Source organism: Orcinus orca, chromosome 14 (genome assembly GCF_937001465.1).
Source record: "Orcinus orca chromosome 14, mOrcOrc1.1, whole genome shotgun sequence".
In the NCBI taxonomy this organism is placed as follows: domain Eukaryota; kingdom Metazoa; phylum Chordata; class Mammalia; order Artiodactyla; family Delphinidae; genus Orcinus; species Orcinus orca.
Genome location: NC_064572.1, coordinates 10,472,811 through 10,487,188, shown reverse-complemented (window position 1 = coordinate 10,487,188; position 14,378 = coordinate 10,472,811). Strand labels below are relative to the sequence as shown.

Here is a 14,378-nt window from a genome sequence, read left to right as displayed (position 1 = left end):
CTATTTTATATATTATGTAACTGTATCTGTTGAAAAAATGAACAAGTTAAGAACTTGGAGCTTGAGGGGATTTCCAGTAGTAAGCCTAAGAAGATCCTGGTGGTCTGCCTTTTTACAATCTGCCCAAGCTCAGGTGAGCCCCGGTTCTTTCTAAGAAAGAGTTGTGTGAAGATCTGAGGTTGAGGGAGAAAACACACAAAGCCACACCTGGAATATGGATTCCTCGCGATCCTTCACCCCATGCTTCTTCTTGGAAGAAGAAGTACGCCATTCTGGCATCACCTCACTTTTACCTTGTTGAAGAAAATATTCATTCCTTCTGTCCTGTCCCTGCGGCCACAGTGCTGTTCATTCATGTCTAACAATTTATCTTGAAGCTATTGGTTATGCTCAAAGAAATCACATGTATGGAAGGATGAATGTAGACTTTTACTAATACAGGACAGACACCAGAAGGAATGCAACAGATTAAAATAACAAATGAGAACTACCCCTAATAAGGTCTGTCAGTTCAGATTGTACACCTTGACATAATAATATCATATCTTGGCAAGGTCAGACTTGCATTCTGTAGAAGACTTCCTGTTTTCTTATTTTCTGTCTGTAGTACACAAACAGAAGGATATAAGGGATCTACAGAAATCATTGTTTTTCTCTTGGACTCTCAGAGAAGGACCCTACTAAAGGTCAATTCTAATTCTTTTCAGGAAATGTGATTTTGTTGCAGTCCTCAGTCCTCTTATGTATCTGCTCTGGTCTGAATGTTTGTGTTCCCCTAAATTCATATGTTGAAATCCTAACTCCAAAGATGATGGCATTAAGAGGTGGGGGCCTTTGGAAGGTGATTGGGTCATGAGGATGACACCCTCGTGATTGGTATTAGTGCCCTTCTGAAACAGGCCGGAAAAACGCCCTCACCCCTTCCATTATATGAAGATATGCCAGCTGTGAACCAGAAGGTGGATTCTCACCAGACACCAAATTTGCTGGCACCTTATCTTGGCCTTCCCAGCCTCCAGAGCTGTGAGCAGTACATTTCTGCTGTTTATGATATCATATGTCTATGATATTTGTTATAGCAGCCTGAATCTACTGAGACAGTATCATAGCAAACATTCATTGAGCATTTTAGACTGGCTACTAAGTATTTTACACACAATATTTCATATAATATTTACAGCAACCCTAAGCGGTATTATCTAAGATAAGGAAACTGAGGCGTAAAAGCTTGCGTAGTATCTTTGTGCTAATAGTCAGCAGAGTTGGGATTGAAGCTGGCAGTCCTAGCCAGAGCCCATGCTTTGAACTACTGCTCTGCACTGGGAAAGACCAACCTTCTGTGTCCTGAAGATACCTAAATGAAATGATCCGTGCGGTTCCCTTCTTAGGTCTGCATCGTAGAGTAAGGCAGTGATGGGTGCTCAAATCCAGAGCATCAGTTCCATACATATTCAGTAAGGGCCTTTCAGGGCCTGGACCCTGCACAGGGTGCTCAGAATACACTGGGGTGAAACAGACGAGTCCCTGCTGTCAACGGGCTTGACCAGTGGAAGGGTCATGGGTTAATCACACAATCTTTATACAGATCTGCAGTCACAAGCAGAGATAAATGCTGGGAAGCAGAAGGGGGACAATGTCCCTCTCCTCTAACCCCAATGGGAAAATATCTGTTTCCCATTAGATATTTTTACCTCCTCTTCCCTTTTCTACCAACTGCTATTTTAGTAGGTAAAGAGGGAGGGTCCCTCAGTACTGGGAGGGGTAGCTGCCCTTTCACGTTTGTACTGCAGGGATTTAATTAAGTAGAGAATAAATGAGAGAAGAATTAGATAAGGGGTATTGGGTGAATCAAAGTAGGTAAACTTAATTATTTAAATATATTTAGTTTGGCTTTAATTTATTCTCTGCAAAGACCATCCATCATGGGCGCCCTTTCTTTTCCAATTAATAAAAAACGAACATCGACATACTGCTTTGCAGTGTGCAAGGCCGTTTCAAATCTCATCAAGGCATTGCAGCAATATTTCAAGAAGAGTGTCATTGTCACCTTTTTTACAGAAGCAGAAGCTGAGCCAATGCGAAGTTAAGTCCCTTCCACAGAATCATTCATTCCAGGAAGTGATGAGCCTGGAATTCACTTCCGCCGATGCGTATTCCCCTGACTTTTCCTTTGTTCCGTGCAGGGACCATTATTTCCATGGTCACGGTTACTAAATCCTTCTCATAGTGAATTTTTTCTAGTGTTTGCATTTTTTTATGGGCTGCATGTAAAAGGAAGCCCTCCGTCTTCACGAAATTGTGTATAAAACATGCAGCAGAGGCAAACGCAGAGGAAACAGTGGGAGGAAATAGCATTTAGCAGGTTTTTCTCTTTCGGAAAACTTTTTGGCTGTGTTTTTGTAACAGCCAAGTATGAAATAAAAGGGGAGAAGCTGCAGGTGGGTGTCCGGGGCAGGGAGAGGAGGAACAGACGTGAGGATAGCTGGGGTCAGCTCCATCCACCCACGGCACCCCAGAGCCCAGCTTGGTCCTCGAGAAGCCCCTGCGGGGGAACGACTGTGTTCTCCACGTTTCTTCTGTGCGGGGCTCCACTTAAACGCCAATCCCTGGACTCACTGGAGCCTCGGCTTCTTGCCTGGTGAGCACCCAGCAGCAGGCACCTCACCGTCCATCACCTGTCACACTTTATTACAGTTACTCATGTTCTTCCCTCCCCAGACACCTGTGCTGTCCTCCTCCGAGGTGTGCTCTTTGGTGCCTGACACATAGCAAGTGGCCAATAAATGTTTCATGAATGAACTTTCAAGCAACAATAAAATTCCCAAGTTCCAGAATAAATTGTCTGTTACTGGGGGTGCTGTTTGAATGAAAAAAATTAGTTTTCAGGTCATGAGATACCTTCCCTCTAATAGTCTAATCATTTCTGTGACATTTCACTGCCTGATACACATTTGCTCTAAGCTACTTAATGTCTTCACCCTCTTTTCTTGCTGAAACATTTTTTTCCTCACAGGTCATAGAAGATGGACTGGTGTAATCATGAAAACTGAAACCTTATTCTCTCAAGGACAGGTTGATGTGCTAACATTGGTGCCAAGTACAGGGAAGAGATGCAAACTGCCCCTCTGCAGGGAATCCAGAGGGGGCAAGTCCTACCCATGCCCATAACAGGAGTGAGGTATCTTAAATGCTGAAGAAAACGTGTTTAACGATGGTTCTGATGCAAGGGGAGAGCTTATATCTGCCTGGGAAATGAGGGAGACAGCACCAGGCAGGTGGGACTTCTTATACTGGGCACTGAAGCATGGGTAGGAGTTCACCAGGCAGAGGAGAGTGGACTAGGGTCAGAGTGGAAGAGCTCTCTGGGCAGATGCAGCTTTGTGTGCGAAGGCAGGGGGGCCAGGAAGCAACACATCTTTATGGTTTTGCTGCTGTGCTTCTACTAAATGTGCAGAAGGAGGCTGAAAAGTTGAACTAGGGCTGGATCCTAATTGGCTTCGCTAGCTTCCTGTGGAGTAGATTTTTTCGGTAGGCAATGAGGAATCACTGAAAAATACTGAGTGAAGGGCAGTCGTGATTGATTTGCCTTTTATGGGAAGAGGACCACTCTTTTGTGTTGTGGAGGGTGAATCGTGGAGTCGGTGGAGTGGGGAGGGATATGGAGATTGCAAGATCTTCCCACTATGAAGCTATTAACAGTAGCCCCGGAACAAGGCAGTGGATGCCTGACCCAGTACGATGCAATGAAAGGAAGGGACAAATTGGAGATGCATTGAAAGATGCATCAGTAACACATTAGGACCAGCTGACTGTGGGGATGATGGACAGGGAACAGCCCAGGACAGTCTGGCTCAGAGCCCTGGGTACCAGTCACCAAGAAGGGGCTGTGTTGAACCGTCTCATACCAAAAGCTTAAAAAAATGGCCCAGCATACAGAAAAGTACCCTTGCAGCAACCCCTGCCTATGTATTATTTTCCCTTTCTAAAGAAGAGGAAACTAACACGATGCTCAGAGATGTTAAGTAACTTAGCCAAGGCCACACAGCTCATCCCTGGCAGGACCAGGATTCAAATCCAGGTCTGCCCAGCTTGAAGCCCATGCTGTGAGGAGGTGCTGTACCCGTGGGGGAGGGGCTGCCCCACGTGACAGATGCACTGGCTGGTGAGGAGCCTCTTGCAAGGCTGGTGGGCACCAAAGGAGAGAAGAGAGCGCCATGGCTTTCCAGGGTAACGGGGGGGAGGGGGCCTTTGCATTTAATTTTTTAGATTTTATTTATTTATCGATTTATTTTTTTTGTGGTACGTGGGCCTCTCACTGCTGTGGCCTCTCCCGTTGCAGAGCACAGGCTCCGGACGCGCAGGCTCAGTGGCCATGGCTCACGGGCCCAGCCGCTCCGCGGCATGTGGGATCTTCCCGGACCGGGGCACGAACCCGTGTCCCCTGCATCGGCAGGCGGACTCTCAACCACTGTGCCACCAGGGGAGCCCTGTCTACTACCTTTTGAATAAATAAACATTAAATAAATATTAAGAAATACAGTTTTTATTTGATTATTATTATATTTAATTCAAAAGAGGCAACACGTGTTTAATGCTACATCTTATAAAAATCCTAAACTGAATTTCAGAAAAGGTGATGTTAATGTGTTTTCATAAATATGCACCATTTGTTTCAAATGTGCCCCCGCCCCCCATAGCCAATCCCTTGTCAAAATCGATGCTTGTACATTCACAGGCTGGGGAGCCATCAGGTGCTTGGATGCCCGTTGGCAGGAGTGATCACAGGACACTGCGTCCACCAGCTGGACCTCAGGGACACCTGCTAAGCGTTTTCTGCACCCAGGCGTGGAGTGACTTGGCTCTCTGATCTTTTGCTCAGGAACCCTGGAGCACGCAGCACATCCCAGCACTGTTCTCTGCCTTCTGTGGCCTCCTGGTTGCGCTTTCCTACCATCTGAGCAGACAGAGCAGCGACCCCTCTGTGCTCCTGTGAGTAACGCAGACACACATACCACACACCGACACACACACCACACACAGACACAGACACAGACACACCACACACACACACAGACACACCACACACACACACACAGACACACACAGACACCACACACACACCACACACACAGACACACACAGACACAGACACACACAGACACCACACACCACACACACACAGACACAGACACACACACCACACACACACACACACAGACACAGAGACACAGACACCACACACCACACAGACACAGACACACACACCACACACACAGACACAGACACACCACACACACACCACACACACAGACACACCACACACACACCACACACACACAGACACATACCACACACACACCCCGCACATACACACACATACACCCCCCCCCCACCACACACACACACAGCTGTCCCCTGGTCCTGCAGCCTTGCTCTCTCATCCAGAGCTCATGGTGCTTGGACTCTTTCCCGTTAAACCAGCTGGGTCCCGGGCGATGGTGGGAGAAATGCAGGACCGACCGGAAATGAATGAAAATCAGGGGTCAAGTTCTAGGGCACATATAACCTTTGCTCTGGTGCTTTTGGAGTGAAATTCGCAAGGCCAGGAACAGATGGCCTCTTGCACCCAAGCCCTGTCTTTGACTTTCCCTCGGTGAGTCATACGAGAAGCACCAACCTTCGCAAGTACCCTCTCTGGGTCCACAAAGTGGCATCGCTGGCTTTATGCCAGGCAGCTGCCCTGGGGAGACTAGACTGGCATCTCTGAAAGGAAAAGTTTTGTTCTGTTGTGTTTTGCTCTTAGTGTGGCAGTGCCCTCTGGATTTAAAGTGAAGTGTGTGCCAAAGTTTTAAAAGGCATTTAATACTAACGCTTAGTCCCTTGAGAATGTACTTTCCAGTCTTCCCTTTATTTGTTATCTTTCAAGTTTTTGATAAATATGCACTTTGGAACTGAAAACCCTTCATGTGATGCCATAGTTTCAGGGAGCAGTCAGTCAATCCAGTTAGTCAATCAGTCATCTCATGTAACTTCTCCACACTTAACGGGAGCTATTGACTTAAGATAACCACAACTGTTTGGGGGTCCGAAAAATTATAATTTTAGGCCGTCAGGTACAGCAAGATGAAAGGCGTGGAAAATGGGGAAAGGTTAAATGTTGATAGCACAAATTTTCTTATCAAATATTGTTCTGTATTTTGATCTGACCGAAATAGAGGATCTCCATGAGCTTAGCTAGCAGTTGGCAGTCGGGGGTACCGATACCTCCTGTGGTCCTCAACAGCTTCGCAGTAAGTCCCCTACACAGGAACCTTCAAGTTGCGAACTTTCAAAGATGCAAACGTGTGTTCGCATTTCCAATCACGTCAGGCGTGCGTGAAATTGCAGCTTGCCCTCCGTCTCCTGTTGCTGATGGACGATCCTTCAGCTCTGCCATCTCCCACCTCCTCTCCCTACCCCAGTCAGTACCTCTTCTTGCCTGTTCACTCGATATCTGCCCCAGTATGCCAGGTGTTGTACTGGACTACTGTACTTTTCAAGGGACTGTACTGTAAGATTAAAAATGTTTTCTTTATTTTTTTCTGTCTGTTTTTTATGTATTATTTGTGTGAAAATTATTATAAACCTATTACAGTACAGTCCTAGATAGCCGATTGTGTTAGTTGGGTACCTAGGCTAACTCTGTTGGACTTAGGAATACCCTCTTGGAACGGAGCTCGTTCATATGTAGGGGACTTACTGTAATCAGGATGGAATTTGAAGTTCAACTGTTGTCTTTGTGGTCACTTGAACATGCACCTCTTTTTCTGTATTACGAATTATCTAAAGGAGAGAGCGCTGGCTTTTGTCATTTGTGAGTGTGAGGTCTAAGGTGAAGCTGTTTACCTCAAACCTTGGAATAGGCACATATTTTAAAAAGTAAAACCCGTGTGTGTTTTTCCATTTTCAGGTCCTTTATTCAGTGCAGATTGCTTCATAAGTTTTTACATCAAAATCTGGAAGAGTTGGCTGCAGACCCTCTCCCCAAGAAGATGAAAGATTCTGTGGTGAGACATTTGTGTTGTATAATGTATGCAGGACCACCACTTGACTTGGTGTGGAATAGACCATGAGCTGCCTGCCCCGTGTGGACCCTTTGAGCCTCTGGAGGGTGGATGCGGTGCACACCTGCCACAGGTGCTCACTTGGTCCTCAACTGATGCAGTTTGCCTGGATGTTCGAATGAGCCCTGTTCAGACAATTCCGCCCACTGCTGGCCCCAAGCAGCAGGTGGGATGGGCGTGAAGAAAAGCTTGTCAATTAAACATTCAGCCAAACTGCATTCTTGATGTGCCCTGCCCACCCCACTACCACTCTCCTCTCCACGTCCTTGCCTTAGCCTCGTGCTGAGCTCAGGGAGCTCTTTCCTGGGTCTTTGGGTTCAAGGCTGACATCTGTAAATCCCTTGGGAGGGGCGCTTGGGCTTTAGACTTATGTCTGGGATGTTGCAGAAGGAGCCACCGTATTGGTTGGAGCACAGGAGAGGGAAAGGAAGGAGGAAAAGAAGGAAGAAAGAAAGAAAGAAAAGGTTGTGAAAGAATGATGCTTTCTCTGTTCACCAGGGAAGTGGCTTGGAGCAGGTATATCTCTTTGGTATCAACGTCCAAACCTTAATAGTTTGAAAAGCAATGCTCATTGGTCACATAATCTCCCATTCGAGTACTGAGCTTGGAGCAGTCAGCTGCCTCCCAGCCATGCTTTTTCTGAATTTTTAAGAATGACAGATCAAAGGAAAAGCAGTTAATGGGCTATTGATTGCAAGCGCCTCTAGGAGCCATGTCTCATTTGTCCTGGTCTCCACAGTATCTGTGCCTCATGGATACCCAGTACATTCCATTGAATTTAGATGAGTTAAATTGCAATCCACCATTTCGAGACAATATGCAAGACTCATAGCAACATGATAGCATTTGAAAGAATTCATCCTCAGACCTCTGTGCCTTTGAGTGTGGTTACAGTTCAAGCTAAAGCACTGAGGCTTGTCTGTCACCAAAGGGAATGAAAACACAAATCACTAGGAATAAGGGTTGGTTAATTGCTGAATTAATTTTCTCCTTCTAGTTTTATTGAGGTATAATTGACATCCAGCACTGTGTAACTGTGTCATAAAGGCTGAGATACACTTGGAAGCAAGGTGTGAGGTGAAGCTTCCAGAGCTGATGAGATGGCAGATAACAGAGAAGACATTTGACGTTCAAAAGTAGCATCAACAACCTGACCTCTAATATTTATACCAGGAAACTTAGAGGGACGAGATCAAACTCACATTCCCAGATGGATTTCTGTGAAAGTCCTGGGGGCCCGAAGTCTACCCAAGAGTTTCCCATGGATATTTGAAAAAACTATCCCCACAGATGTTCCTTGATTCCATGAATGATGAAGATGCTTTCTCATTTATTGCAGTAAAAATAATGTATAAATTACAATGAAATCTGACAAGAAATTTGCCTAGCAGACATTTCATTAGCATGATTAGCCGTGATGGGTTAGGTGTTGCCTTACTTGGTTTTAATATACTTTGAAATGCTTTGTACCATGTCGAACGCATACCTTGTAGGTGATTTACTATGATGTGTGTGTTCCTCTCTCTGAAAAGTCTTCTCATCTCATTATAACATTTTCACGAGGCTCTCAGGTTCAGCTTCTACATCTTGATGTATAATACCTTTCATGTCATCGTGCAGGGATGAAATTTCCCTCCTTGTTTCTGATTTTGTTTCTTTATGTCTCTCTGGCTCTCTTATTCTCTCTTTGTCTCTCTCTTTCCCTGTCTCTGTCTCTCTTCCCTTACATCTTAGTTTATATGAGAAACCCCTAGGGAGCCTCATTTGATCTGTTTTCCAGCCCTTCCTTCTATTCTGATCCACTTGGCCTGGGGCAGGGCCTGGGGATCTGCATATTAATGAGACTGTCCACCCAGGTGATTCTGTTCAGGGGACCCACAGACTGTGCTTTAAGGGACATTGATCTAGAAATGGAGATAACCAGAGCTCTGTCAGTGGGTTTATTCTATATGAGCAACACAGGTTATGCACACAAAGTTTATTACCACAGTTCAATGGTTAATAAAAATATAAACTTTCCACTAGTGGTTTGCCAGGTTAGTCGTTTTCCATATGCCTTATTAGCACGGTCTTTCCGTTTGTACCCTCACTCATTTTCATCACTTTCAATGTTTTTTTTTTTTTTAAATAGATCTTTATTGGAGTATAATTGCTTCACAATACCCTGTTAGTTTCTGTTGCACAAAAAAGTGAATCAGCCATAGGCATACATATGTCCCCATATCCCCTCCCTCTTGAGCCTCCCTCCCACCCTCCCTATCCCACCCCTCTAGGTCATCGCAAAGCACCAAGTTCATCTCCCTGTGCTAGGCGGCTGCTTCCCACTAGCTAACTATCGCATTCAGATTTGTTATTTTCATTGTATCTAGAGACAAACAAACAAAATTAATTTTTATCGGTATTATTCAGACAGCTTCTTTTAAACAATTGGTTGTATCACATAGATTTCTCCAGCCCCCATGCTGTCTAAATCTACTGGGTGTGTAGTGTTGGATCAGGGCTTCTTAAACTTCTTATTAGGGTTGGAGCATGAAGTGTTACATAAAATGCCACAGTGGATTTAAAACATTCTGTGTACTAAGAGCTAATAGAGTTATTAGCTAAACATGCATGGATTTATCATTAAAATAGGCAACAAAACATTAATTTTATTGAATAGTGTTTTAGAAATTCTGGCTAGTGTTAAGTCCTGAAAGAGAAAGAAGTGTAGATTACATTATTACATACGTAAAGAATGCATAGAAAAGTTTATTGAAGTCGACTGTGATTAATAAGAGAATTCATAAATACCACCAGAGACAAAAAAAATCAGAAAAACAAGAGCATTCTAACATATCAGAAATAACATAGAAGATATAACGAAAACATGGTTGAACTCACGATAGAAAACAAGAGCATTCTAACATATCAGAAATAACATAGACGATATAACGAAAACATGGTTGAACTCAACGATAGCAACAAAATCTATGAGTTGATAATAGAATGATTTTAACAAGTAGTGTCAGAAATAAAGAAAGCTACAGCAGTCTATTAAAATGTAAATGAAGTTCTGAATAAGTGGTGATAAACAGACATAACCTGATTTTGTATAGGAAGGCTGAAATTTCTTAAATGCCAATTCTTTCTAATAAATTTATAGGTTTACTGTAGTTCAAGACAGTTCTGAAGGAATTATATTCACAACTTGGGGAAATAATTCTAAGGTTCATTTAGAAGTATAGCAGTTAATAATAGCTTAAAAAATCTGAAAAAGAAGAATAAGAAAGAGGAACTTAGCACTTTGAGGTTTAAAGTACATTATAAAGATTGAGTAATCAGGAAAAAATATGAGACTCATCCAAGATTAGAGAATGGGGTTAGTGAGGTCAGTAAAACACAGAAAAGAGACAAATTATTTATATGAATGGATTATGTGAAAATTTAATGTCACAATCAGGAATTGATTATTCAGTGTATGGTGCTGAAGTAGTTCTTTAGTAGTGGGATGTGAAAAAGAATTTCATGTGTTAATCCCTCCCCAGACACCAAGTTAGAGAGAGGGAAGGAGAGATCAAATGATACTTTTCCATCTCTGGTATTTTCCATCTCTGGTATATTGTTATTATAACCAAACTCTGCTGATTAATACTGAAAATTCTGAATAAAATACAAAAAAGTCTTTCTTAGGAGGATGGGATTAACACATACACACTACTATATATAAAATAGATAATAAACAAGGACCTACTGTAGAGCACAGGGACCTATACTCAATACTTTATAATAATCTATAAGTGAAAAAATCTGAAAAAAATACATATATACATCTATGAGTCACTTTGCTGTACACCTGAGATGAACATGACATTGTAAATCAACTATAGTTCAATAAAATAAAATGAAATGAAAAAATCTTTCTTAAATGTGACAAAAAACTGACAAAATAATAAGGAATTATCAAGTCAGAATTTAAGTGAAAAAGGGAACCTGCACATCTGCCTAACCAGGGGACCTTGAGCCTTGGTTTTCAGCCCTCCAACTGTGGGGAGGAGAAATGAAAGCCCAAGCCTGCCAAAGTGGGTGTCCAAGGGGAGACCATCTGCTCATCAGCCTGGGACACTAAGGGCCCACTCTCAGTGGAAGAATGAACCAGAAGGAATCCATTCCACCCTCTACAATGCCAGGGGAATGCAAGCAAACTCACTCCAGGGTTGAACAAAAGAATCATCTCCATTGATTTGCAGTACAAGTGCTAATATCTGGATGGTACAAACCCCCTCAATTTATGAATGTAGCTTAAAGTGGCCCCCAGCTGGAAATACCTCATGACAGAAAACCAAAAACAAAAACATGAATCCTCTCTAAAGGATTCCTTCCTCCTAGGTCTCCAAGCGTTCCCAAAACCAATTTTCTAAGGGATATGAGCAGCTTTCAATAAAGTTTAAAACTACACAGAAAAACAAAGAACCAGCAGAAATAGGTTTGCAAACACTTCAGATATTGGAAGGATCAGATGTAGATTTGAAACAACTCTACTTACTGTGTTTAAAGAAATAAAAGCCTTAAAATGTATAGACAACAGAAAATATATCAAATGATCCAGAATGTTTGAAAGAGAACCAGAGAGTCCTTCCTAAACAAACAAAATGAAGCAATTAAAGTAAACACACACACACACACACACACACACACACACACACACACACACACACACACGGGAGATTAGATATCTCTGAAGAGAGAATTAGTGAACTGAAAGATCAAGACAGAAGAAAGTATCCAGAATGCAACACTGATAGACAAAAAATTAGGAAATATGAAACAGAGATGCAGAGGCATGAAGGATGGAGTAAGAAGATATACTATATATCTAATCAGAATTCCAGAAAAAAGGGAGAGAGACTGAAGCATATAATGAATATTTGATGAGATAATATTTGACTATTTACCATAACTGATGAAAGACACTGATCAGAGATTTAAGAATTCTGGTGAGGGCTTCCCTGGTGGCGCAGTGGTTGAGAGTCCGCCTGCCGATGCAGGGGACACGGGTTCGTGCCCAGGTCCGGGAAGATCCCACGTGCCGCAGAGCAGCTGCACCCGTGAGCCATGGCCGCTGAGCCTGTGCGTCCGGAGCCTGTGCTCCATGACAGGAGAGGCCACGGCAGTGAGAGGCCCGCGTACAGCAAAAAAACAAACAAACAAAAAGAATTCTGGTGAATCATAAGCAGGATAAATTAAAGAAGAATTCACAATGAACAAAACATAGTGAAACTGCAGTACACCAAAGATACAGACCGTCTTAAATTGGTTAAACAGAAGGAACAGATTACATGCAAATGAATGACAGCCTCAATGCTCCGTTATCAAAAGCAATAGTAGAAACCAGAAGACAGCTTGATAGATTTGAAGTTCTGTAAAGCAAGTAACTGCCAAGCTAGAATTCTGTACCCAGTGAAAATATCTTTCAAGAATGAGGACAAAATAAAAATATTTTAGAAAAATGCTGAGAGATTCTCACTGAATGTAATTCTGAAGGACAGTGTTCAACAGAAAGTGATCTCAGATGGTCTAATTTGCAAGAAAGCACAAAGAGAAGAGAAAGTGGCAAATACATTAGTAAATCTAAATAAAGTTTAACTGTATAAAACCGTAGTGAGTGTATGGTTGGCTTAAAAAATGTAAAGTAGAATTGAAATATGTGAGTACAATAACATACAAGTTTGGATGGGAGGAGAAATGGACTCCAAGACTTGAAAGTTCTTAGTCATGTCCAGAAGATGAATTAAAATATTGATTAAATTTAGACTGTGATAAGCCTGCATGTTGGATTGTTTAGTATAACTACTAAAGGAATAGAAACAAACCATGTAAGTTCCAACCCTGTATAGAAGGAAAAAAGGAATGAAAAAAAAATAGAAGTTCTTCTAAGTAATAAAATATAATAGGACTCCTCTGTTACACTATACTTAAAAGTCAATTCCAGATGGATCACACACCTAAATATGAGAGGACAAATCCTGAAAGCACTTAGAATCATAATGAAGGAAATTATCTTTATATCAGCGTAGGAAAAATTTTTTAAATAACACAAAAATTCAAATTCATTAAAATTATGACCTTTGATTTATCAAATAATACACAAAAAAGACTTAAACAAGCCACAGAATGGGAAACAATTTTTAAAATATATATAGTTGATAAAGCACTAGTGTCATGATGAAACATAAAATTCCTAAAAATCAGTAAGAAAGCCATATATCTCAATTAAAAGTGGGTAAATATAAATGGCTAAAACATGACTATATATGCAATCTAATTACTAATCAGGAAACTCCAACCTAAAACCACACTGAGTTACCATTTCACACCAACCAGACAAAAAATTAAAGTTCTCACAATACTAAGTGTTGACAAAAGTGTGGCACAAGGGAACTCTCATGCACTGCTGGTGGTAGTGTAAATTCGTATGTCTGTTTTGGAAACAGTCTGGTATTATAAAATTGAAGGTACATATACACTACAGCCAGCAATTCTACTTCTAAATACATATTTACCCTGGAACAAATCTTGCACATCTGTACCAAAATACACATATAAGATTGCTCATCATAGCATTTGTTCACAAGAGCCCCACACTGAAGCCACTGGAAATTCCACCCACAGTAGAATGTCCCCTTCAGCAAAGGAAAAGACCTTACTAGAGCTATATATGGTGAATTTTAACCACACAATGTTGAGCAAAGGAAGCAAGACGCAAACAGATACGTACTGTATGGTACCATCTGTTGGGGAGAAGTATGCAAACTAAGCTGCTTACAGTTACGAACATAAGTAGCAAACATTCATTTTTTTAAAGCAAGAAAATGATTTTCATCAATCAGGATAGTTGATAGGGAACCCCAAGAGGGGAAAGAAGGATTTATGATCAGGGAACCACATAAAAGGGGCTTTTTGGGGGCTGGGAATGCTAGATTTCCTTCAACCAGGCGTGGTCACTGAGGCATTCACTTTACAATTATTCTGAAATTGTACGTACTTATTTTATACATTTTTCTGTATGCATGGCTTGCGTTTTTAAAAATGTAAAAGAAATTTTCAATAAAGAGCATGAAATAACATCAAACATTTATTCAAATTCAAGAAAGCAAATGATTTTCCAGACCATGGAATCTATAAGATAAAAATAACACACACGTGCGTGCGTGCACACACACACACAGATTTGAGTGCATAAAAATTTTAAATTTCTATATGTAAAAAAGGGCAATAAAATGCAAATTGGTAAAAATA

General features: G+C 41.8%; 1 protein-coding gene across 7 annotated transcripts in view; it reads left to right on the top strand.

The window, feature by feature from the left end:
- PCNX2 (pecanex 2) overlaps positions 1–14,378 on the top strand; it is a 274,063-nt gene that overhangs the window by 103,146 nt on the left and 156,539 nt on the right. For all 7 annotated transcript variants that reach the window (XR_007471226.1, XM_033408945.2, XM_049696787.1 and 4 more), the window contains 2 exons: positions 4,880–4,989; positions 6,950–7,046. Coding sequence is in view for 6 of the 7 variants with exons in the window: in XM_033408945.2 (XP_033264836.1) it covers positions 4,880–4,989; positions 6,950–7,046 (207 nt within the window). In the remaining variant the exon portion in view is untranslated. The remainder of the gene's footprint in view (positions 1–4,879; positions 4,990–6,949; positions 7,047–14,378) is intronic.